This window comes from Sinohyriopsis cumingii, chromosome 15 (assembly GCF_028554795.1).
Source record: "Sinohyriopsis cumingii isolate HCF-2022 chromosome 15, ASM2855479v2, whole genome shotgun sequence".
NCBI classification, from domain to species: Eukaryota; Metazoa; Mollusca; class Bivalvia; order Unionida; family Unionidae; genus Sinohyriopsis; species Sinohyriopsis cumingii.
The window spans coordinates 127,354,770-127,381,292 of NC_142975.1; the positions used below are offsets into that span (position 1 = coordinate 127,354,770).

General features: G+C 35.8%; 1 protein-coding gene across 1 annotated transcript in view; it reads left to right on the plus strand.

Moving 5' to 3' along the window:
- LOC149782723 (CD109 antigen-like) overlaps positions 1-26,523 on the plus strand; it is a 264,351-nt gene that overhangs the window by 174,429 nt on the left and 63,399 nt on the right. The window contains exons 21-22 of the mRNA XM_089934226.1: positions 4,788-4,901; positions 22,243-22,347. Of these exons, the coding sequence (XP_089790352.1) occupies positions 4,788-4,901; positions 22,243-22,347 (219 nt within the window). The remainder of the gene's footprint in view (positions 1-4,787; positions 4,902-22,242; positions 22,348-26,523) is intronic.

Here is a 26,523-nt window from a genome sequence, read left to right on the forward strand (position 1 = left end):
GTGTGCAAAATCTGCTTTACAGATGTACTTTTGTATTTATTTGACCTAAATGTTTTCATATAGTTAAATCTGGATGGCAACTAGGCATGTATGACTCACTTGCAAAACTTGATGCACAAGTCAAGCCAGTTTATAGTTAAAAAAGTCAATCAAACCTGATCATCAATTGTATCTCCTTATGATTATAGTATCTGATTATAGCTCTATACTCCTTCTAGCATAAAAAACATTAATGTATTTTTTGTTTAAAAAAAATCACCCACGCCAGTTTACAGATTTACACTTCCAGCAAACAAATAAAATATGCATCCAATTATTGAGTTCATGGAATTATAAAAATTCAATCTTATTTCCCTCATTTTCGTCAACGTTTCGAACGTGGTCTAGTATATATATATATATATATATATATATATATATATATATATATATATATATATATATATATATATATATATATATATATATATACATACATACATACATAAATTATCCCAGATGTTTTGTTCCCAATTACTCCTACACATAGTTTTAAATGACACAATATTTAGGGCGTCAAACGATGAAGGAAAGAGTGGTTGTTTGTCCGTCTGTATATATATATATATATATATATATATATATATATATATATATATATATATATATATATATATATATATATATATATATTGCACATAATCATTAACCTTCATGAGGGTATGCATCACAATAAGGGGTACACAGTTATGACTGAAAGAGGTGTTGCGGCCAATAGTTTAAATTATTGCAACTTTGTCGAATTCTTCTTCGCTTTATATTTATTTATTTAGGCAATCTTATGGAAGTCATAAATAATGACTGAATGAATCTTTCTTAGTACCATAAAACAAAATAAATCACCGTGACCTGTGTTACGACTCCTTGGTCTTACCAAAAATAGCAGATAGAAGCAACAATGCCATTCAGCTTAGTAAAACGAAAAAATAATTAATTCATTGAGTTATTAATTGAAAATTTAAGGAACTTGTAGTAATGTGAATGAAAACCCAAACAATGATAAACTTTATATCACTAGTCACAAAGTAAAGAATGTTATTAATGAATTGCAAACTTTAATGTGCCTATGTACCGATAGTCTTGAATGTCCCGATGTACCAATAGCCTTGCTGTATCACAGGATATAAATAATAATGTCTTTGAATGAATTCACAATAAGCCCAATGTATTGTTTTAGCGAAAATACATATGAACAGTTTGTAGTTTCTATGCATAATTTAAATAAATAAATTTCTCAAAAAATGTCTGATCACAACTAAAAGTGATTTACAAAGACTGATTTTGAAATGGGAGCGAATACGTTTGAAGGGTACATGCTTATATAAAAACCTAACACATAACAGCGGATCACGGTGATCTATATTTTATGTTTAAATTAGTTTCACTTTTTGTGAGTGACATGGTCTGAATGATATGTCTGGACTATATACATACAGAGTAACCTGAAAAAAATCCCTGAATAGTACAACTATGGAAACGGGAAAAATATATTTGTTCCATGGTAATGTGTTCTTGTTAAAAACTATACATTGTATTGGTAACAGATAAAAATAATTGACCCAATAACAAACAATACAAATATAGTGACTTATTTTCCGTTCCAAAGAAACAACTTAAGTAGCAAATACAGATGTATGACACTATTTAGAAAATCGTCATACTCAAATATTGCGTTGGTAAATGATATAGAAACGAAACTGTTAAAACTAAGTGCTAATATAATGCACAAGGCTATATTTTAAACTTAAACATAAAATGTAACAAATTTCATTTCACTTTAAAGATGGAAGGAATAACATTATTGCATAAAGATAATGAGAAGGATCTTCCAGAAAATTACAGACACATTTCGATCTTACCAAGGATTTTAATAATTAGTGTGACAACAAATAAGTAATGTCTTACAAAGAAATGACATTTTACGTCAACGGCCCTCGGGCTTTCGGTCAAATATTCATGTCATACCACGCTGATAAAGATGATTGATAAATGGCTTGAAGACATTGATAAGGGCAAGATAAGATCAATAATTTCTAATATAAAATAGGTAATGTGATTTTTTTTGACTATGAACATACTTATTGATAAAATATTTCATTACAAGTCGTTGAGGGGTTTCAACATAATATAAACACTTTTTGAAAGTAGAAATAGACATTGTCGATATGTTTGATAAAAGTGTTATGAGGTTTGAATTGGCTTATTCTATGTTTGCTGAAACAAAGGTATGTACATGAATTTTAAAAAGTTGGGTTTTTTAAGCTTTAAAAAAGATATATTTTATGTAAATCTTTGCGTAAATTATTTTGTTAGAGGGTGGTAATTCTTGTACGGGCAATACTAATGTGATATCTAACACATAGTGATTATATAGAACTATCCAGTATAGAATACTCATACAACTTAGATCAAATAAAGACCACGTGCTCGATACATGTCGTCGTTTGTCGATGGGTCATGTAGATCAACGGATTTAATAACAGACATTAGTAGGCTTGGACTGGACGAAAACCTTGTTGAATTTGCATGAGCCACTCCCACTTGATGGGGTTTTCTTGATTATTATTTACTCTCTATTTGTTGGTTTGACCTTGTGTCCGACTTTGTTGTTTTACTATTTAATTCTTTTTCTGACTATGCTCATTTATATATATGTTATAATTAAGGATTGAACGCGAATCTTTAAAGCTTAAGAGGTCAACGATGACGTTAAAAGGATTACCTACGATGATTCAGAAAACCTTATGTTTGATTCTGTCTTCAACAGACATGATTTAAAGAAAATAAAGAGTGAAAAGAATTGTTTAGGCAAATATTACAGCAAGAAAGAAAGAAAGAAACACTAGTAGCCGAAAGTACCTAATTCAGAAGTTAAGAGACAAAAACACTCACACAATTGATATCATGCTAATTTCAGGCCACAAAAAATGTACAGTCTATAAACAGCTACTCAAATATTAGTTACAAACAACAACAGACTTACTCCAATTATCCGAGGAACACCGGCCACCCAAGTAATGATGCTGTGATCTCTCACCACCACAACAAAGAAATTTCGAACTGCACAGAAACAGACTGTAGAATATCCAGTTCCCAAACGTGTAATATTCAACAAAATCAGATTATCAGCAACCCATCAAACATCACCGTACGAAATATGTTTGTTATGAACCTCCCGCAAAACGTGAACGAGATCCCTAACTGGGTCAACTTCTTTCAACAGTAAATTCTCAAACAGGGCCCACACAGCGACAACGTAGGAGAATTATTGAAGTGACACTTACAGTCAGTAGGAATAGCGGAATATGGACAAATACAATATCAATGAAAAGTAGTCAGGGTTAGATTGTTTAAGTACTTTTTGTTCCTTCATTATTTTGATGTTTCTGGCTCGAATCGTACTGTTGCTAAAGATGCGAATAGCCGCCCTGTTACTGTTCAATACAAAGAACGCTGCAAATTCAATGTTTGCATGCACATTAGTAATTTGTTTTTTTAATTTTAACTATCAGCCTTGTGTTTTCATTTAATTTCATATTGCTAAAGGAAACACACAGCAATTCATATGAATGAAGTGTACTGGAAATTATGAATCCCTACAGAACAGCTTTTTTGAGCGTACTTATATGAGAGGGGTTGTGAAGAGTTCACTCCACTAAAGTGCACAGTTTATGGCCGTCAGTTTTATCTCCCATATAAAATGAAAATTTGTGTTTTTTATAAATAAAATATGTGTATAGTATGTAGGCTGTATCAATGATATACCACTCGTTGTATACATTTTTCATTAAAAGGAAACTCGGCAAGTTTCGTTTCCTTTTAATGAAACATTTATACATTTTGTGGTATATCATACAGCGTGCAAACTATTCGTATATATAGTCCATACGTTCCTGAACTCAGTTTTTAAAGTTTCTGTCCATGGCCATAACTCTTAAATTACCCGTAGGAGTTTAGTACATTTTGCCAAATGTTTAGGACGTAGAAAGACAATGTTCACCACTCCATCACAATTTCTACATATTTTGAGAGTTATCAGTGCACAGTTGCTGTGAAATATCATTTTTGTTCTTTGGAATGCTGTATGAATAGATATATACATTTCGTTTTCATCATGACCCGGGTCCCCATGGTCTAAAGCGCTCACCGTTACGGATCAATGCCATCTTACCTCTGTCTGCGTGGGTTCGAGTCTCGAGTCCGGCCAATGTGGGTATGTGAGAAAGCTTGCCAGTAACTTCTCGTGGGTCCGTGGTTCCTCCTGGGGTTTTCCGCTTCTTCCTCCACCATTTATACTGGCCGCCATGTATAGCCTCTATTGTGCTGAAAAATAGCGTTAAACCCTACAACAACAACATCAACTTCATCATACCCATCCATATGTTTTCTCTTCTGGAGTGTAGCTGCAGGGGTCATATCTATATAACTGAACACACACACACACATATGTGTGTGTGTGTGTTAATGGAACTATCCTGTTCATAATTACAGATATGGACTCTTTTGCGGACATAATGGCTATGAAATTGTGACACTATTCTGATAAAATTAGAAAGCTTAACTATTCACATAAGATACTTTAATTTTACTGTACTCAAATCATATACGAATTTATGAATTTTCTGTTAATATATTTTGTTCTTCTCAAACTGAGAACAAGCGCACTTGTTTCGTATTCTTACTGGCAAGCGAGTAGTAATAATGTTTGGATAAAACTAATGATAAGTGAAATATGTTTCTATTTCCAGTTCCGAACTTACCGCCCATTCTTTGTAAGCCTGACCTTGCCATATTCTGTCGTTCGTGGAGAGGAACTCGTTCTACAAGCCAACGTCTTCAATTACATGGCAATTGATATGAATGTATGTAGAATAAATAAACTTAGACGTTTAAATCTTTCGAAATTATGTGAATCACAATGGGTTTGCAGTATGTTTAGAGTATGTTTTCTCTTTCATGACCTGCAAATTCCCTAATAGATATTTTTACGAAAAAGGTGACAGAATCGTATCCAAATGATGTTGTTTCATATTTATAGAGGTACTAACCGCCACTTTCGGCCTAAGGAAAATATAAGTTTGATTAGCATTACTTAGTTGTTCTCTTAAAGATACGATCAATCGTCACTAAATGTGAGCAGTTAAAAAAGTAAAAGATATTCAATTTCTTTAATTATATACGGACAGACCAAAAGAAACACACATGCTTTCCCTCTTAACTTGACCCGATTTCATACGATGTTGAAGGATAAAAGCTCTTGAAATTTTTCTCCGTTTAGAGAAATTGGGGAAAACGATAGAGAGGGAACGAAATAGAAAAATCAGACAAAAGACTGGGTAGACCTCTCTACAGGTGAGATTGGCTATATCAGACGTTTTGGTAGGCGGGACGTCTGAGTGTATGTGCTTTCTTGCATGTACAAGTTGCTTTTGATTGTATATTTCTTTGAACATTTTAAACCCTATCACTATGGCGGAGGAAGGATTGAATTGTTACACAAAGATGGCATTGTAGTACCATCTTTAGTAGACGTTTTTAACATGATTCATATTTGATATAATAAATATTGGTAGAGTCATGGATCTTCTATGTACTTGCAATCCAAGTACGTGCACAATCTTGGTCTGCGACCACCATAAATACGTCTTGACGAGGTCAGTAATTCGCTTACAAAGCGGTTCTTTTGTGTGTGTATTATACATTAACACAATTCTTAGATGCCAGTGGCCTAGTGATTGCAGGCGAGACATATTTCTACCATCCATGACAGTGTTTGTAGTCTCGAAGACCAATATTAACTACTATTTTTCTAACCCCAAAACAGTTTTCATAGGAATTTTAAATCCTTTCAAATATGAACATGCTTCGGAATAAAATATTACTTCCTAAGATATTTCGTCCGTCTTTGATGTTATAAAGAAAACGTTTTTATTTCCATCACATATGTCCTGTTTACTGACCCATATGCGAATTACATGGTACATGATCAAAACAAAATGAATTCAATAGGTTTTACTTGGCACAACTACATACACTGTATACAGATATTCTGAGCGCATCTAGACTTAAAATTGTCAAATAGCGACTTACTAAAAAGACCTGTATTCATGTAGAGGTATTAACTTATCGGCAAAGTGGCTAGTCTCCGTGTTCACGTGAGAGTTCTTCTAGTCCCTTGAAGACCGCTCAACAACAAGCGCCCTCGTTGACTGACTTGCAACATGGCTGTGTTGTTCCATATTGCACTATCTTGTTATGCAGATGCCAGTATATGAATGGTTTGTAATGATTCATTAAATTACTTGACGTCGAATTTAGGTCTAATTTTGTTTTCCTTCAACTGTTTTTATTCTTTTTCGTTTTCATATGTATATTATTTTCTAAGCAAATTTGTGCAAGTCGAATAACAAACGTTAAGCTTATTTTTATTTCCTTATTTGAGGCCCTGGGTAGCCGAGTGGTCTAAACCTGCCAACTCACCTCTGTCCACCTGGGTTCGACTCTCAGGCTCGACCAATGTGGATATGTGGAAAAGCTTCTAAGTAACTTCCCGTGGATCGGTGGATTTTAGTGAAGTTTTCTCTTATAATGACCGCCATATATAGGCTTTTTTGAGCTGAGAAATGGCGTCAAACCCAAAACAGCATTTTCTTATTTACTTTTTAAAAAAAGTTTTACACCCCCAGTGACGAGCGTATAAAGGAAGTCTCGTGTCTGCCCGTCATTTGATCAGCCAAACAATCACAATTTATTGCAATTGGTCCAACGGTTTTTAATGGGTTAACATAAAATTTGACAAATTGTATGGGCATAACCTCATGATACACATTTGGATGAATCCAAATTTGGATGAATCAGTTTTCCCCCGCAGTTTTTATTAGAGTTATCGCCCATTTGACTTACCATTCAATGCTGTTTTAAACGTGAATTCAATTTGTCTCAGTAATGCTCAGTGTTATCATCATTATTTAAAGGTGCACATATCGATGATTTTGCCTCACGTATATGTTCAGCATATGATACAAACCCACATGGAATAAAAATCAACAACTCTGGTCAACGTATGTTGACATAAAAGCTGCTTTTGACCGTTTAGACAGATCCGCTTTCTGGCATCAACTTAAGGGCATGAGAATCCTGGAAGATTACTGAAAGACCGTCATAAGTACACCATCAACTGCGTTTGAAGCAATGGTGAATTTTCGCAATGATGTCATATCAACAGCGGCATTCAACAGGTATGCATTATTGTCCCGAACGTTTGCCTGCCACCATTGGACTGGAATCTGGAAGCATGAGCAGGGTGCAACCCATCGGTGACCAAGATTTTACGGGCCTTGACTATGCCGACGACCTAGCTCTACTGTATGTGATCTTAATGCTCAGGCACCGAGTACGAGGTTTAGGTACTAGACCTTTTTTTACGTAACTCTGCAGCTTGTTCCTCTGATCAGATAATATTGAATAAGAGATCAGGCGCGGCATCAAAATCGATCGTAGCTGCACGAAAACCATGAATAGGTACGTCAGGGTCTCAAAGATCAGCCTTACTACAAAGATCCCACATTCTACCAGTCTTGCTGTAAGGTGAGGAAACATTGACGCTCACAGAGGCGATGACTAAAAAGCTGAGTGCTATGAACCAATGGCGCCTCTGCAGCAGCATCAGTGTCACACTTACTCACCATATCATGAATGCAGAGATCAGAGATAGCATGAAACAACCTCCTGTCACAGACACGATCAGGTGTAGACGCTTTCAGCTCTTTGGCCACATTGGCAGATTATCCCCTGAGGTAGATTACCATTGGGCACTTAAAGCTACAGAGGGCAAATTAACAAGGGGATGGAAGCTCCAAGTGCGAAGTCGGATCAGCATCCGGCTCCGACATGAGTAGTATAAAACTGTTCGTTTTGCCTTTTTTTCCCCTTAGGGGCCATTTCACCCGTCCTCACCTTTATCTCATTACATAGTTAGTCCATCGTGGCCGTTGCATGTTAACTTTGTCCGCACACACACACGCACACACTCACATGACTTGAGTGATCACATTGGGAATAGTGTCTCGTCCGGATGGAATAGCCCGAATGGGTTTTCAGAAAAACCCAAATTCTAGCCCATTGATACTACTTTGTGACTGTAGAAAGGAAATCCCGTTGAGTATACTTATTTTAGGCAAGACAGTTGTAGCAGTCGATATACACACACTACGAGCAAATGTGTTTTCGATTGATAAGCAGTTATCAGTTATGTGTTAAAATTATTTGGGTTTTGTTTATATCTGAAAATTCGCGTTGTTTATTATTTGTGCTAGTAATTGTTATTTTCCATTTCTGCAACAATCTCAAACTCAGTCGCACTGATTATTTTATCTTCAGCTGCAACCAAATACAATTTACTTATCGTATTCCGAGTGCTTGCGTGGACGCGAGTAATTTGGAATTTACACGTATTCGTGAATGCAGTAACAATTAAATTAATTTACTAGCACCACCATAAACACCAGTTACTATTGGTAAACTTACAGTGGTTAATGTAGTCGTGATTCCAGTCACATCATGACCCACATTTACTGGTTCAGCAAGCCCGCAAATAGTATCTACGATCAAACACGATCATTGTGGTACTCTTGGCAATTTCATTTCGCAGCTGTTGCTCCGCATCGACTGTTTTTGGCACGTCGAAAAGACTGAGGTTCTGTTATAGTTCTATTAAAAATACAATCGGGTATTTTAATTGCACGACAGGCAGACCTTGTCAGGTTTTGTCATGACAAGCAGGCACAATACACCCACCCACGTCTAACCAGGTTATTCTTTTTATACTGGCACATATGTCATGCAGTGATATAGAAGCCCCTCTACCTCTGGAATATTTAAATCTCCGGCGATTGTGCGTTCTGGTGGTTTTGCATCCCTCTCATTCAAGACCATAGCTATTACACCAGAACCTTTGATATGCAACGAGCGTATTTGCCCAATCACTGTTACCCTAACAAGTGCGTCCTTGTTGAATATCAGTCGGGACCTTTCTTTTCTCAGTTGAGTCAATGTTGGTTTAGAATATTCGATGACAAACATAACTGGGGTGGATAAATCAGTGAATGCTACATCGTCATTGTAGAAACAGCTGTTTTGCATCTTCTGTTACAGTCAACGCTTAAACGTTTTCACGTGCACTTGCGATGACTCGAAGCTTGGAGTTGGTTGTGGTACATCAGGGTGATTCTAAATGGCAATTTATACTTTGCCTCTTAAGAAAATTATATGGCATTTCATACGAAGGGTTGGTAACACCACTTTGACGCAGATATTCTTCAAGAAATAGAGTAAATTTATTAGAGATATTAACATCCGCTGATAATTGGCTTAACACCCCGTCAGTAAATTCCGCAATCTCATCACCAGGGTCAGATTCCATTAAGTATATAATAATAATAAATCTAATCTAATATTGCAACTTTGTAAGAAGTTATTACTTTACTGTCCCGCCTGTTAATAGTTGATGTTACTGGCACATCATTAAGACCTAGATGCTGCTAATATTTTATCAACATTCCCATTCGATCCAAGGTATCACTTTTTACAGCTATGATACACACGTATGATCCTGACGGGCGTACCTTTAAATTTTACATTTAGGTTTATCAAAGTCATCTCCAACAATATCAAACAAAATGAGTCGACCATTTTCTAAGGTTTCCCATCAAATGTTTTTTTTTTCTCCTTCTTTGATTAATATTCACAGAACTTGGCACCATGAAGATATTATGCCTGGTGGTGCTGAAACCTTAGTGATCTGCTAATACACATATTGTTTCATTCCACCATTGGCTGTATCAACATAATCAGTGATAAACGCAACCGACACGCCGCCGCCAGTGAGTCAACCGTTGTCAGTGAATTCAACCAGACTTTTTACCACAAAGTTGCCATTTTAAATTGACAATAATATCTTGAATGTCTATGTTCAACGATTTTAGTTTGTCAGTTTGTTCTTCAAAAGGCACAAACTCACCTGGTTCGACACCAAAAACAACACGACTAGTAAACTCAGACAAATCTGCTTTAATGGCAAATCAGCTCACATCTAATTTAGCACCGTGTTGTCAGGCTCAGCAAGGTCCATACATATTAAAAGGCATTACTGAAAAATTACACGTACTTAAGGTGACATCAATAAGTGTTTGCGGACTTGGTGAACTCTCCAGTGTACACAATTCTTCAACATGATGACCGAATACGGAACCATCTAACCGTGTTTGTACTGGCTTAGTCGAATTAAACAACGGTTGCTTACCATACTTAGATAAATAATTAACAACCTCAACTGGTGGTGCTAGTCCATGCCACTCATATACAAGCTATACTGAGGCATTACCATGGGTCCGACCCAGTGAGTGATAGGGCCTGTTAATGAATCCATACTGAATGTACCAGTTTCATCTCGCATAAAATGCACCACGGAAATGTTTGATCGATTTTTTCATCTCGAGTAAATCAAGAATAGCAAACAGCGTGATCTTCTGCAACCTGGCAAATGAAGACTTCTGACCGGGGGTATTATATGGTTTGTGCCTGGTAATTGAAGGCCTCTTGCTTATTTTATGCCACCACCGACTGCTTTGTTCAAAACCCATTCTTCCTGAGGTAGTCCGGACAGCTTCCAGTGCTGCAGTCTCTTATTTCGTTTGTCTTCTCTAACTTGGATACTTTAAATATCACTGAGCTATTGTTGCGTTCGGTCGCATTAAGCTGAGCGAACAGCGACAGGGGGACATTGCCAATTATTTTTGCTGGAGAAAGTTTCAGTGTGACCCCACAATTCCTTCTGATTGCGTGTTTTAATTTTGCAAGTTTATTTTCAGTAAGGTCGACCATCATTTCGTGATAAGACATCTATATTAGTTAAGTACGTAGCAGATTTAATGATGAATTCTACAGGTGCACCGATGACACTCATTCGGCCACCAGCACCCTCCAACTACAGTGTTTTGTCAGAAAGTATCACATCATAGTATCGATAACCAGTACCAGCGTTACCGAGAGGTGTATGAAAATACGTACAGTAGTACAGAAATAATGTTTATGTCTTATTCCATACCCTACGGGTCCCCGGACACCCGTTCTAGCGCCTAATTACCATGACAAACTATCCTCCACGCGAACCATATCTGTTTGGTTACTTTCATGCTGAGTGGTTACTAGAGGTGTAAGAACAACGTGACGCGAGTATGTCAGTCATGTGGGTTATGGCCTCATTTGGCTGTCCATGTCCCCATAGGGTATCGAATAAGACAAAACATCACTTCCTCTATTCTGCAGTAATTGTGGACAGGAACATACTGAGACGAAAGTGATGATATACTGCCACTGAAACAGACAGGCAAAAATATATAGTAAGGATCAATCTGCGTGAAGATTGTTTTTGTTACTCGCATTTTACCGTATGTAAATCATCAACCACACGGTTTCTTATTTGTGCTTTGGAGTTGTCTGTGATTTATCATTTCGCCAGCATAGCCTCAAACGCAGCCACACTTATTTATTTTATCCCCGATTGCAACCGAGTACAGTTTTATTTTATCCTCGATCGCAACTGAGTATAGTTTACTAATCGTAATGAAATTGCTTAGTGTGTCCGCAAGCAATTCGGAATAGAAGGGTACTCGGGAATGTAGTCGAATTGAAATTAATTTGCTCGCATCTCCACAGACACACATTACTATCAATATAGCTCCGACAACAATACCTAATGGTGCACATACATTGGTGGATGTGATGTGTTTCCAGTCACACTAAGATCGACAGTTGTTGGCACAGAAAGACTGAAAATAGCATCTCCAAAACATGTGCTTTTGTACTTTAAGATCAGCGCCGTCCTCTTGGTGATCTCGTTTGATTAATTTTTCACGTCGGTAAGGCCGATGGTCTGTAATAATTGTTCTGTCAATAACATAATCGCGTATTTTAATTGCACGACAGGTTGACCTTTTGCGGTCTCAAAATAACGTGCAGGCTCAATACGCACGCTCATTTCTAGGCAAGCACCCATTTTAACTGGCACAACTGTCATACAGTTGTAAAAGGGTTCTGCCTCGGTTATACTTAAATGTCCGGCAATGGTATATTCTGTGGACTGGCACTCCTGCCATATACAAACACACCAATTCCGCCAAAATCTTTTCATCTAACGATCATCTTTGCCCAGTAACTTATAAAACAAGTGCATCCTTGATGAATAATAGTCGAGACCTTTATTTTCTCAGTTGAGTCAATGTTGGCTTAAAATATTCTCTGGTGAACGTGACCGTAGTGGATACATCGGTAAATGCCACTTCACCACTGTGGAAAGAATACCGGAGTGCTTTTGCACTTGCCGCTGCAGCCAACTCTTCGGCGTTTCCAAGTGCTAATGCCATAATACCTAGTTCTCCTCGAGTTAGCATTGCTATATCAGAGGGGTTACATATATAAATTTTTATCCAGTGCTTAATATTATTATATTTTATTGTATAAGAGGGTATGGAAACACCACTCTGACGCAGATATTCATCGACGATTGGAACAAACGTTTCATCAAGTTTAGCATCGTCTGTCAGTTGGTCCAACAACGTGTCTGTAAATTCTGCTACCTCGCCACCATGGTCAGATTCCATCACCTATATACAATGATAAAATGTAATCTTAAACACAATCGCCAAAGATGGTTAAATAGCCTGCAGGATGTATATGCATTGCTTTGAACTGAGTTTTATCTTTAGCTACTAACGATATTGCTGTAGTATATGTAACGTATTTTGTAAGGTCGGTGTCAGGTTTGTTACGTATTATTCCTCTACAACAGGCTGCCTATTTACAATTGCTGTTATTTGACTATATCCGCTGCATTGACCAGATTTAATAAAGAAGTACGATCCAGACTAGCATGCTATTAGGATGTTAGATTTATGTTTATCAAAATCATTTACATTAGTAAAAACAGTTCAACCATTTGCTAGTTTACCACCATCAGTAGCAATCTTTTCATCATTGGTTTCTAATGTGTACTCTATAGATAAACTTACCACGTATGGTGGTACGGGCAAGCTATCGAACTGATGAATTGTACATTGTCCTGTTGTTGAAATATTCTCAGTATCGACATAGTCTTTCATAAATCCAACCGACTCATCGATGTCTCTGATTCCACCATTTTCAGTGACCTCATTCGTGTTTTTTGCGACAGCAACTTTCAAGTTAACAATAATATCTTGAATGACCACATTTAATGTTTCAATTTGCCATTTTGTATCTTTAAAAAAAATCAAAGTCACGTGGATTAACGCCATCAACAAGACGACTGATAAAATCAGACACATGTACCCAAATTTAATTCTTTCGGGGCAATTCTTGATTGTCATTGACTGGATACAATACCAACAACATTGCTCCTTCAAAACAATGTTTATCAAAGAATTTTACGTTTATGACCGACCCATTCTGGTGTTGGTATGTAACTGGATCAACGAAAGGATGATAAGGTGAGAAATAAATCTTAACATGCTAACAACTGTCTAGAATCCATCCCGATCCAACACTGGTGTATTTCTCCAACGTTTCGAGAATCTTTTCAATATCTCTGCCAATTTCATCATTCATGACGCTGTTGTCTTTGCGGTTCAAGATTACGCAAGCACTATTGCAAATCCACGGAGTAGTAGTAGTTATTTTCTATTTAGCCTTGTCATGAAATATCGGCATAACCAGATGTTCATTCAAAATAATGTATGGTTCAACCCCAGCGTTACCAAAGTTTTATAACGTCGTTAAAATTTAAAGAATCATATTTGTCAATAGTTTTCGAGCGTCCATTCATGATGTATCTGAGGGTCAAATAATTACCACGCGATTTTCCAAATCATCACTATGTTTCTGAAATTTGAATTCTTATACATGTGATTGTTGAGTTTTTGCACGAACATACTCGGCCACTTTAGTGGCAATAGCAGAGGAGAGACGACGACAACGGTTTTGTTTATACTCTACTACTGTGAGGATGTCGGCTTTTATCGCACCTCTAATATCACTGGACAACAAATTTTTACAAAAGTCATGTTACTGAAATAAAATTAGTCAATTCTTATCAATTTTTATGTGCTGAACACGAATATGACAGTCAAATTGCAAAATTGGCTCTAGTTTTTTTGTAATCTGCAAGAAATTAATGTTTACATAACGAAATGCATTCCAATAGTAAAAGGTCAACTGTAATAGCCTACCTATAAAAAATCAAGTCATTGACTACATCTTAGATTTCTTCGCCTGTCTCTTGTACAGCTGTTCGGGAGCATCTCTGAGGAGTGTCCAGCAGTAGTCAGCCAGCATTGTAGTGGACCATTTTCCCTGCTATCTTTGTTCCATTGTTGCGATATCTTGATGAAAACGTTCGCCGTGTTCATCACTAACAATACCACAGTTGCTAGGAAAGAAATCCAAATGGGAATGAAGGAAGTGAATCTTTAGAGACATATTGCAGCCAAGTTTCTTATACTTCATCAACATGTCTTCTACTAGTTCCTTATAGTTTTCTGCCCTAACATTTCCGAGGAAGTTTGTAGAAACTAGGCGAAAAGCATTCCATGCTTGTTTCGCGTCACCTTCCAGCAAGTTGTTGAACCGGTCATCTTTGAAAAGCTCTCGAATCTGAGGACCCACAAAAACTCCCTCTTTAATCTTTGCTTCGCTGAGTCGAGGGAATTTTTCATGCAGGTATCGGAATGCTGGCAAAGTCCGGTCAATGGCTTTCACGAAGTTCTTCATCAAACCTAGTTTGATGTGAAGGGGTGGTAGCAAGATTTTCTGAGCCTCAACCAGAGCTGGGTGTTGGATATTCTTCTCTCCAATGGCTACATTCTGCCTGTGAGTCCATTCCTTCCTCATGTAGTGCATTTCCCTTGCTCGGCTATCCCACTCGCATAAGAAACACATGTATTTTGTATATCCTTGCTGCAGTCCCATTTAAAGGGCAACTACCTTCAAATCACCACAGAGGTGCCAGCTGTACTTGTTATACTCAATGGAATTCAGTAGCTGCCTTAAGTTATCGTATGTCTCTTTCATGTGGACAGCATACGCTACTGGAATAGATGGAAGAATGTTTCCATTGTGCAAAAGCACAGCCTTGAGACTCAGTTTCGAAGAGTCCACAAATAGTCTCCATTCTTGTGGGTCATGAGTGATTTTTAAAGCATTCATGAGGCCCTCAATATCGGAACAGAATATCAGATTACTTTCCTTTCTGAAGAAAGGCTCCAATTGCTGGTGGCGCTTTCGATATGCAGTAATTGTGACATCTTCTTCTAGAAGATTCCATTGTTGGAGTCTTGATCCTAGCAATTCTGCCTTGTTCTTTGATAAGTCCAAATCACGAATCAGGTCATTTAGTTCTTCCTGTGTTATTCTGTGTGGGGTTGATGATGCACCACAGTGAAAATCTGGATCACTGCATGCTGATGGACCAGGAGAAGAACAGGTCGACTCACCTTTGTCTTCGTCAGATGAATCAAGAGAATATTCTGCTGGAGGTTCTGGAATAGGAAGTCCCTCACCATGTGGAACTGGTCTCAATGCAGACGGAATGTTTGGGTAGACTATTCTCGACTTCTTTCGCTTCGTTATTCCGCCGGAAAGAGGAGGAACCAAGCAGAAGTAACAGTCATTTAGGTGGTTGCTTGGCTCTCTCCACACCATTGGGACTGCAAACGGCATTGATGACCTTTTGCAATTCAACCACTGTGAAAGCTGTGTTGTACATGTAGCACAGCATATATGCGGAGCCCAAGGCTTGTCTTGGTCACCAACCTTGCATCCGAAGTAAAGATGATATGCCTTCTTCACTTGAGAATTGATACTTTTCTTCTGGTTGGCAAATGTCACTTCCCCACAAATATAGCAAAAATTGTCCGCGGTATTAACACACTTTCGCGGCATTACTGTTCTTTATTGTACGTAAATGGATAAAATAATAAGTTTTATGTAACAGTAGCTTGAACTGTCTCGCACAACGTCTAAAATATTTTAAATGCTGAACCTATCTGATTGGGTTTTATATAGTACACTGCTTACGTCAGCTTCAGCAGCCGCCTGGCATTAGTATAATAGGCCTACACATGTACAGTACACTGCTGACGTCAACTTACTTCAGCAGCCGCATGGCATTAGTATTGCGTTGCATCAGAAAATGATGCAATCAACTGTGGATGATGTGAGCATGATGGTATTATGCAATGTTACATCATTATTCCGGATGTTGCTGCAGTCCTACTGGAGAAATTTACACAGTGAAACATAGAAAATGAGGTATATGAATATCTTCAAAACGAGAGCCAATACAAATTTTTCACGGTTATATTCGTGTTCGGCACACCAAAATACTACAGATTAGGGCCTTTTCAAGTCAGTAATGATTTCACTGTTGACCAGTGTATTCGGATATTATGCTCACGTTCAAAGTGTCGCAGACGTTTTACCGTTGTTTAGCTGGTCTGTGTTGTTGATGCCGCAATGGCATAAGTACAAATATGGGTCACAATAATTTAAGTGTGTCTGCTATTCTCAGATGACCTGTTATGTATTTTTCTATGTTTTCGTGCGAGCAGTTTTAGCAATGCACAGTAGGCATGATTATACAATGGGCGGGTGAAGAGTCATTTTAGTTGAAAATGTTTGTCATAGGCTTGCTTTATTTTTTTATTTTTTCAGGATTAGAAACTGCCATCGCTTCAGTCCTAGTGATTGTTTCAATTATTTCTGTTTTATTGATTTTTATTGATGTATCTAAGTGTTTGTGGTTTTGATTTGATCATGTGCGCTTTATAATACTCATGAGCAGCTCCACAAGGTTGAAAAAGGTGGTTACGCGATTTGACCCGATGCCACACTTAAGACAGAGTCGTGTCCCTACCAATTCACTTAATATTTGCATGTACGTTTTACAGTACCCATTATGATATCTTCTGCCACAGAGTTAGTATGTTCCAAGGCACACATGTTTGCACATGTTGCATCCCAGTGACAGGGTGCTTCCTATATATACGAGAGCATTTTATCTAATTGGCAATTATTTTTCTTATCGCGTTAATGTGTCCGTCGCCGATTTATTATTTCCTTCGCTGCAATGTTTTTAAAGCTGGCCTGATAGTAAAAATCATAAAAGTCGTAACCATATTTACCATCTAGCAGATATATTGTAAATCGAGGTCTAAAAACAGGATTTCGCAATGTAAACACCTCATTGTTTTTAACTTCATAGAAATAACCTTGAAAATGTCGGATAAAATAAATTCCAAGTTCAGTCACAAAAAGCTCATATGTTCTTGTCACTTAATAGTATGCCATCTCTGGATGTGCCAAAGGTAATGTGCTGGAATCCAATAGCATAAAATATTTGAGAACGTTGGTAAATATTTCAGAGACGTTTGTCTTCACTGCCTTTAGTAAATGGTTTCTGCAAATTGTTTTCTATACTCACGCTGCGACAACTCTGCAACGTCATATATTGCTTCATAAAAAAGGACCTTGGCATTTTTATACTTATGACCTAAAATCATTTGTTTAATTAGCTTGATCTTGAACATCCTCGTCACTGACCCCATCAACAAGATCACTCGCTTCAGACGAATTGGGCAAGTCATGTTTATTTTGCGGGATTACTCTTTAATGGAAGACATTTTGCAGATTCCTTTTAGTTTATTTGCCTCAAAAATCTGTCCAAGTTTGTTTAATTCTATTTCTAAGGTCACTCCCAGATTCACTAATTTATCAACATGTTCTGAATTTGTTTCGTAGAATGCGTATAACGTCTTCTGTAGTTGTTTAATAAACATGTATGTTCCATTCAAACGATACAACGATCTTAATTTACCGATAAGATTTCTGACATTCCATTCATTTGGCAGGTCTCTGAAACTACTACAATCTTCCATGAATTCCTCCAGTATATTTTGTGAGTTAATTCTTTAGCTACCTCAACATTTCAATATGAACCACCAAAGCATTTCTTTAATAATGAAATGTAATGAACTGCACTACATATTCCTCTTTTGTGAATACAAAAATAAATTTGACATGCCATCAAAGCACACTGTACTGTGGAGAAAAATCAACACAAAGCCTTTTTGATATAATAATACAAGTCTACATATAGGCAACATTGATAAAATCATTATATTCATGCCTTGCGCAGAATTTTATTGTCTCAACACAATCTGTAAATTGTATCCAGGTATAATCACAGACAGAGAAAATCAAATAATCTTCACACAGACAAGTGCTTATCTATCGAAAACACATTAGATCGCAATGGATGTATATTGATCGCTATCATACGCTTGCCTAACTTATGTACACTCTGCGATATTTTGCTTCTGCAATCACTGCAAAGTAGTATGAAAGGTTAATGTTTTGCCATTTTTTAAAAACCCTGGATCGAAGACTGTCGAAACTTGCTCATGTACAGTTTACAGGCGTAAGAATAGCAGCAGTTGGAGGTCTGACCGTTTGCAATATTTGATCGGTTGTTGAAATTATGTCTGCCAAATCCCATTATTCCACTACTGTAACTAGACTAAAGACCAGAAGGTTTATATAGTGTTTACTGACAGTTATCGCCCGATAACTGTCGAGGATAGTCGAGTACAAATCTGAGCAAATTTCCTTTAAACGCGCATCTTGGCATATAATCATTATTAGTGAATTTTGAAGTTCATCAATCTTTTAGGTAACGAAATATCCAAGAATATTCAGATGTATGAATAGGGGTTCTTCTTTTAAAGAATAATAGTAATAAAGCTCACATATACTGTAGTCATTAAAGACTAACAGTAATAAAGACTACTGACGTGCGTAAAGATAAATAGCAGTAAAGATTATTAGCATAATACCATTAATTGTTTATACCTATATGTTCAGTTTAACATTCCAAAGCGTTTTTGTATCCGTAATGACTGTACAAAAGTAGTAAAAGAAACAATTGCGGATAATTTGTACGTCAGGTCTTGCAATTGTGCAAACACAGGCATTTTTTGTATCAGAAAATAATTGAATAAATCAATTCATTTTCCATGTGTTCTTGATATTATATACAGCCACATTGTCAACTGGTTAAAACAAACTAAAACCAAATCTTCTACATTTTGTCTTTTATGGTAACTGTATGATTCTTAAATATTATATTACTTTATCAAACACTGAAAATACTATTTTGCTCTCAAATATTTTATTAAAATAATTGCGTTACAAGCAAGCGGGAATTAACTTCACTCGTTATTTCTTACTTTTAAGCAAAGAATGTTTCCTTCCTGGAGTCACATATATATGTTTGAACCGAATTAATAGTTTGTACTGATGACATATTTCTTTCTTCCTCCTTGTGTCACTTTCATTGCACATTTTTGTTGACTTTATTCGTTCGTGAACCTTTGTCTTGGGCAACAGTTTAGATTGGATTTTTGTAACCCTTACCCCATGGAGAGAGCTAGGGTATTAAATTTGTACTGCATATTTGGTTACGTTTTCTGGTTTAACTCAACAGTTTCTATACTGTATTCAAATCGTTCTACCTGGAATCATGACACTTAATGAGATGTACCCTGATCTACAACCTCGTCACAAAAGTATAACCAACTGTGACCTATAAGTCACATCTCACTGACTTTCATTATATTTTGTGGTCTAACGGTTCATCTATGACTCATTAAACTATTCCGAAAAGGTAACTATGGTTTAGGTTCAACATTTTACTGACCTTTATTAAATTACCCGTTTATTTCCTGACCACATATGCTTTTTGCGTGCTATGTACGTATTAATCTAGAATCATGTAATCTGCCGAGGGAATGCTTCTTGATATGCGCTGCTGATTTCAGCAAACATTATGGCCCATATTTAAAGATAGTCGCATTCATTTTACGTGTTAGTAAACCACACTGCTCCATCATCACTACATAAAAATATAGAATAATTTACTTTTCAAACGATGCAAGAGTTCATTGCTGTAATTTTTTGGGATATTGAAGCAAACGGTTTAGCAAAATTAGAGATAAAAGATGAACTTTTCAAATTTTGTATGGAGCATTTGCATCATGGACTTTCGTAAACCAGATTCTAAAATTTTTGAAAAGCTCACGAATAAAAATTTCATTTATATACTCTCAATCCGAAATGCAGTGCTAATAATTTTGGCTCGATAATTTGATTCCTTTTTTCAGTTTGATACCTTAAAATTGAAACGCAATGTTACGAGGCTAGCAAAATGATATTTTTTATATTATCTTTGTTACTATTTATCATAAAATTGCAACTAAATATCAGAATGAAAGGGATTTTTTTTTGCGTTTCTTCGGGTACTGATATTAATAAATTATTAACTCTTTTTTAAATATGAATTTAAAATGAGATGGGTATATAATGATGAAGTGTGATGCTAATTTGGTTAAAAAAATTGCTTAAAAAATTAATATTCACATTCGTCTAAATAGAAACCCCGCAGTTGATGATTGGGAGGGGAGCGTGTGTTATTAGTTCCATGAGTTCTGCGCTGATTTGCCTGTTTGTTTCTGCAAGCGTGACAAACCATGTAATCACCTTCTCGCTATCCACGTCTCCGTCCGTACGGCACACATCCTTTTTCACGTTCGACTCTGTAACCTTAAATCCAGTTGAGATTATGGGATGAAACTTGATTTACATATATATTATCATTAGAAGGTATGTCATGTATTACAGTGGGGAGGGGATCTACCTTCAAGGGAAAGGTCATATAACGTGTGTGTCTCAGTACACTTTCCTTTACTCTATACAACTTGCAAGCTGTTCGAAATTAATTACAGAAACTTGGTATACTTACACGTCAGCATTAAACTCTGTGTTGCCTACTATACTGGAGTCATCCCATGAGACCAAGGCTCATTGCTGTCAGTTTTCCGTCACACCTTTCATTCCACTCAATAACATTCAAGCTATTTCAGACTAATGTACTTTTACATCCTCATTACAAGGTATTTCGAGAACCAAATTTGGATTTTGATTTTTAACATCAAGGTCACTTATCAGTACTTAAATTGTCAATCAGTTTTTCCAATTCGGTTCTAAGTCTTTAGTGCGGTTTGAGATTAAGGAATGAAACTTCGTTATCGTATATATCATTATTAGATCGTATGTCGCATCCTCATTGATAATCAAATCTTCACGGTCAAGGTAACGGCCTAATATTTGAAGGTTTCCGTCACACATTACATTCCGGTTTGTAACCTCAAGACTTGTTAGAGATTATTTGTGAAAAATAGTTTATGTTTCATTATTTTAAGGTGTGTTGTTGTGTTACTATCTTGTGGTTACCGCTACATTTCCTCGTCTTTACAAGTATGGAGGAGTTATAGTTTTAGAGATGAAACTTGATATATTTATTCATTATCATTAGAAAGAGGCTGTTTACTACACTTAGGGGCCTATCTTCAACGTCGAATTAATGCATCGATATGTTAATTTGCACCCTTTCTGCACTGGCACTATGACGCCCTCTAAGTTACAAACATGTAATATACTTTCCATGTCTGCCAGGAAACTCAACACCTATCTCGTCAGTATCAGTTACATTTCTACGGTGTATACGCTTGGTGACGCCGCTATAGTAGGAGATCGGCGGGCATTCGCTGAGTTTGCTTGTTTGAATGGCATATATGTTGCGCTCTTGGAATCGCCCACCACTTTTTCATCGGCTTTAGTGTACATATTTGTAAAGTTTTTCTCATTTTTTTTTTGGTGGGGGGGATATGCATAATTATGTCATACCTTTTTTCTCCGTTTTCGATTTCGTAAGCTTTAAATATCCAAAAGGTAAGGTAGTGTGTAGCATCAAATATCTATAATGAATATACATAATCTTAATTCAAACCCAAATATCATTTACAAAATGTTCTCAAAGGAACGAAGTACTCTTTGTTTCCGACATTGTGCTGATTATTTTCTGTCAAAATCCATTTCTTCTAGGAATAAAGGTGGCTTTACTACTGTATTTTGCATTAGAATCATCAGTATCGATAAAGAAATCACTCTGAAAAAAGGATTGTACTATTTTCATATAGAGTATGTACACCATGGAAAATCCTTATCGATTAAATTCTTCTATAGCATGGATAACCATTATATATTGATCTTTGATAGGTTGTGGTGACCTTGGCTAAATCGGACGATTTTAAAGTCATTATACCTTTGGATGCAAGCAGAAACATGCAATCCATCTCACAGAGAGTTGAAAAGAACTTGAAGGTAAACTTATTGCAGAAGTGAAAGGTAAATTCGTCATTGTTAAGAATGATGTTGTATGTTTTATGCTCCAACACGTCGGTGTGGCACACATTGGTTTAATTTTGTGTTTAGTTCCGTTTTTAGGCACTGGGGTGAGACATTCGTAATCGGATGACACATTCATAGTTTATCTTCATGAAATAACGATCTATGGTTGAACAAACTTTAGTTTTAATTAATCGATCTGCATAAGGATTTGAGCTGAAAAAGGTTAGTAGAATACAGTAAAAAAAGTGAAAGAATATTGGCAAATTCGGTGCATATAGGTAGATAAGTATGGACAGTTTTTAAATAGCTGCTGGTTTTAAAACTTGTTAACCATGTTCGTACGTCTCTGCGACAATCAGATGTTAAAATTAGCTATAGCAGAAATTCCTAAAGCAGAACTGTAAATATATTGATTAAATAATCTATATAGCCATTAGTTCTCTAGAATTCTTATACTTTTCCAAAACAAGTAGCATACTTGATTACTGAACTAAATTATATAGTATTTAGTGTGCGTCGAGTAGAAAGGAACATGAAGTAGAAAACTGTACATGCCATACACGATAGCACAAAATTAAATTATGATATATTCAACAGTTTGTAGACAGTTGATAAAATATTTCATGAGTTTAACATAAAATCAACGCTCTAAGTATAACGAGATAACGTGTATTTGTTTATAAGTTCGGATGTAACTAAACGTGGGAAAAGCTACATGTGTTACAAAATAACATACATGAAGGCAGAAGTGTTGTTCTGTCACTTTCAAGAATTATAAATACATATCGTGCATTGCTTTAGCAGGATGAAGTTTTACAGATTACATTTACCACAATAAAGCATCATTTATCCTGATAGCAAGCTTAACAAAATGGCAATGTATGAAGAAGTAGTAAATTACGTATTTGATGGAAAATAATGCACAAATTTCTATTCGGATAAAGTTACAGGGCAACGCTAATATTTGATTAAAACAGATAAAATGTATGGGAAAATAGTGCGAGTTAAAGTAGCACATAATGACTCATAATATAAAATAGCGGTTTTTGAATAAAACATGTCAATGGCAAACTTTGATGTACTGTAAAATCCGATATGTTTGTCGAGGATTTAAATTGTGTTATTTTATTTGGCCACAATAAACAACATAAATTATAAATCCGATTTGAACGATATCATTGCTGAATAACAATATCTTAACCAGTGTTATTTCAATAGATTGTGAATATACGAATTCGTATTCGTCCCTTCATTCTCAAAACCAAGAAATTTTTATCTCCGATAATATTTATCATTGCAATGAAAATTTGCGGATAAAAGTTCCCCATCTTAACGCGAGACCTTTGACTGATTGATAACACCTAAAATCACTCTATCAAGCTTAAAGTGTTTTATGGATTTTTCTAAAGAATTTTAAATGACTATTAACAAAATTTATATAAGACATTTGTAATACGATCTCAAATGTAAAACTGCACATGCAAATATCAATCAATCATTTGTGGAAACAAGACAAAAACATATCACACTGAATTGAATGAGCGCTTGACTTAACAAACTACCACCACATTATATAAATAAGCAGGAGAAAGATGTTCATGCAAAACGATCTATGTTATTCACATGAATCGCCACTGATGGGTAGATGCAGTTAACATGCAAGAATATAAAAATACAACGACCGATACCTATACATCTTGACTGTGGTACACTTTGTTTTCTTTCTAAAATACCCCAGGACTGAGAAATCAAAAACTAAAAGACAGAGATAACATGTACGGTAATTTCAGAGAGCACTTCATAGAGATAAACCTAGAAAAGATATAGTATAATGAGAGATGGGAGTTTATTTTACAACAAAAATGTAAAATATTGTGCTTGAAAGGGATATAATCGCGTACTTTTCATTTTACTCAGAGAAAATGCATCTGTTTTGCAAATGTTTAACCGATTTCTGAACACCCGAATGAGAAATTATTACATGCATAATGAAAACATCTTTTACCCAAGCTACCTGGTGGGTTAAATAACATTTATACAGGTCAAGAGACGTGATTACAAGTAAGTACAATAAATCAATGGCAATATTAACGGACATGAAAGCTCTGAGTTCTTGAAAGATAATCAATTTCTACAATGCAACAGATGACAACACATTATAGGCAAATTAGTTAAAATATGTATGTCATGGAAATTTGCGTTGATCAACATAATAGATGGAGAAAAGAAAGTACTTCAAAAATATTCCAGTTGAAAAGTTACAGACGAAAAGTCCATTGAAGCGGCACTACAGAATAAATGAAAAGAAAACATTAAAACAAATCAAGTTGGTTAAAACTCCATTTCAAGAAGGAAGAAAAACAAATACTTTAACCTGGATTTTTGACACGATAAAAGGCAATATTGACACATTTTGTTGATGTAATCATAAAGACAGTGACACTCTATTGCATTTATTTAAAAAGGTATATGAACTGGTAGCATAAATATTCGAAAACCTATGTAATATCTCTGTGAAATTGTTAACATCGACAGTTTTAACTCATTCATGAAATCTTCTTTCATTATGTAGCACCACAAAATTAGAAAAAAGCCGTACAATTGAGAAGAATTTGTACACCATCTTGATGAAATATATATAAATACAAACTACGAGAGATGCAAATATGGTATTAAAGAAGCGAGATTAATCTCCTATTACAATGCAGTAACTGGAATAACAAAGAGCGAGATGAACACGTGAATGTGGTGATACAGTCAATATGGATTCCGTGTATTGAATAAGCGAAAATCGAATATTTGCATTTACGAAGTATAGTTGAACATTGTTCAACTCGCCATTTTCTTGACTTGAAATGAATTAATAAAAACTAACATTCATCTAGATAAATAGACTTCAAATTTAAAAGACTAACTGGTACAGCACTTTACACGTTTCCTGCAACTGATGTGAACGTTACAGACTAGCCGGATAGAGGAAACCTTTTCAACGAGATTAAAATACGTTACACTGCAACTCAACTGTTTACATACAAGATTGTACATACTTTAATAGCGATAGTTTAAATTTGTTAATGAAGATATACTGACCAAGGTGTGTCATGAGATTCGAACAAAATGAGCTAAACTGCAGAGTTCGAAAGGTGAGATCTAGTTGTGGAATTTAATTAATGCATTTGATAGATATAAATGAAACAAATAAAAGTTAGCAAAATAGTATCCATTAGTGTGTATTATATTTTTATATCTCTGTTCATGAGTTTCTACATAATATTCCATATATTCATGTTTTGACTTCACAATCTCTTCATTATTTTTATCGCCTTTAAGTCTTTCTCATCTTCTGCCGTGAATAATCCTTTACCTGCAGTTACATATTTTCCTCAAGTATGATATCCGTCTCTAGCATCTGTTCATCAAACGCTCATTTACGTATTTTATTCTCACCCCTTTTTCCATGGAACTCGTATTTGTTGTCTTTTAACAAGTTACACTAGGGTCAAGTGGATATTCTCTTTCGGAGATGCTACAAAATATAGGCTGTGGACAATGGCAACTTAATGAGTTGCGTCGACAATAAATCCCCAGCTATCATGTTGCTTTTTCAGACATAGTTCGATTAGCAAGTTCCTGTCAGTTTTACGTCATACAGATTTCATTTTACTACCTTCGAAATTTGATCCATATTTTCACAAATATTTTGGGAACAGGTTGTTTTGTTTGTGCTGTACGTTTGATCATCTTTAAGTTCTATTGCTATTCCTTTATGTTACCTCCTTCATTTAAGCTTTTTGTAGAGATCAAATTTTGAACAGCACTGTCTATCCATTCTCGCGCGAGATCGTGTTGCATGGTAAGCAAATGCTCCTATAATGAAAACTATTGGAACAAATGTCCTTCAAGGCATAATTGTAACAGCAAAGCAACAATATGTTTTATTTATGAAACAATTTTCTCAGCAGCTTTTATTTCCTCATTAATTTATGTTGTGTTTGTATTGATAAGCTAAAAGCCATGTAACTTGCACATGTTGTCGATAGAAACTTTTATTAAATTAAATACTTGACGGTAACACATAATTCCGTTTTATGTCATGTAGTCGTCTATGACTTATCCTGTAGTTAACTTGTCCAGTTTGAAAAATATGAT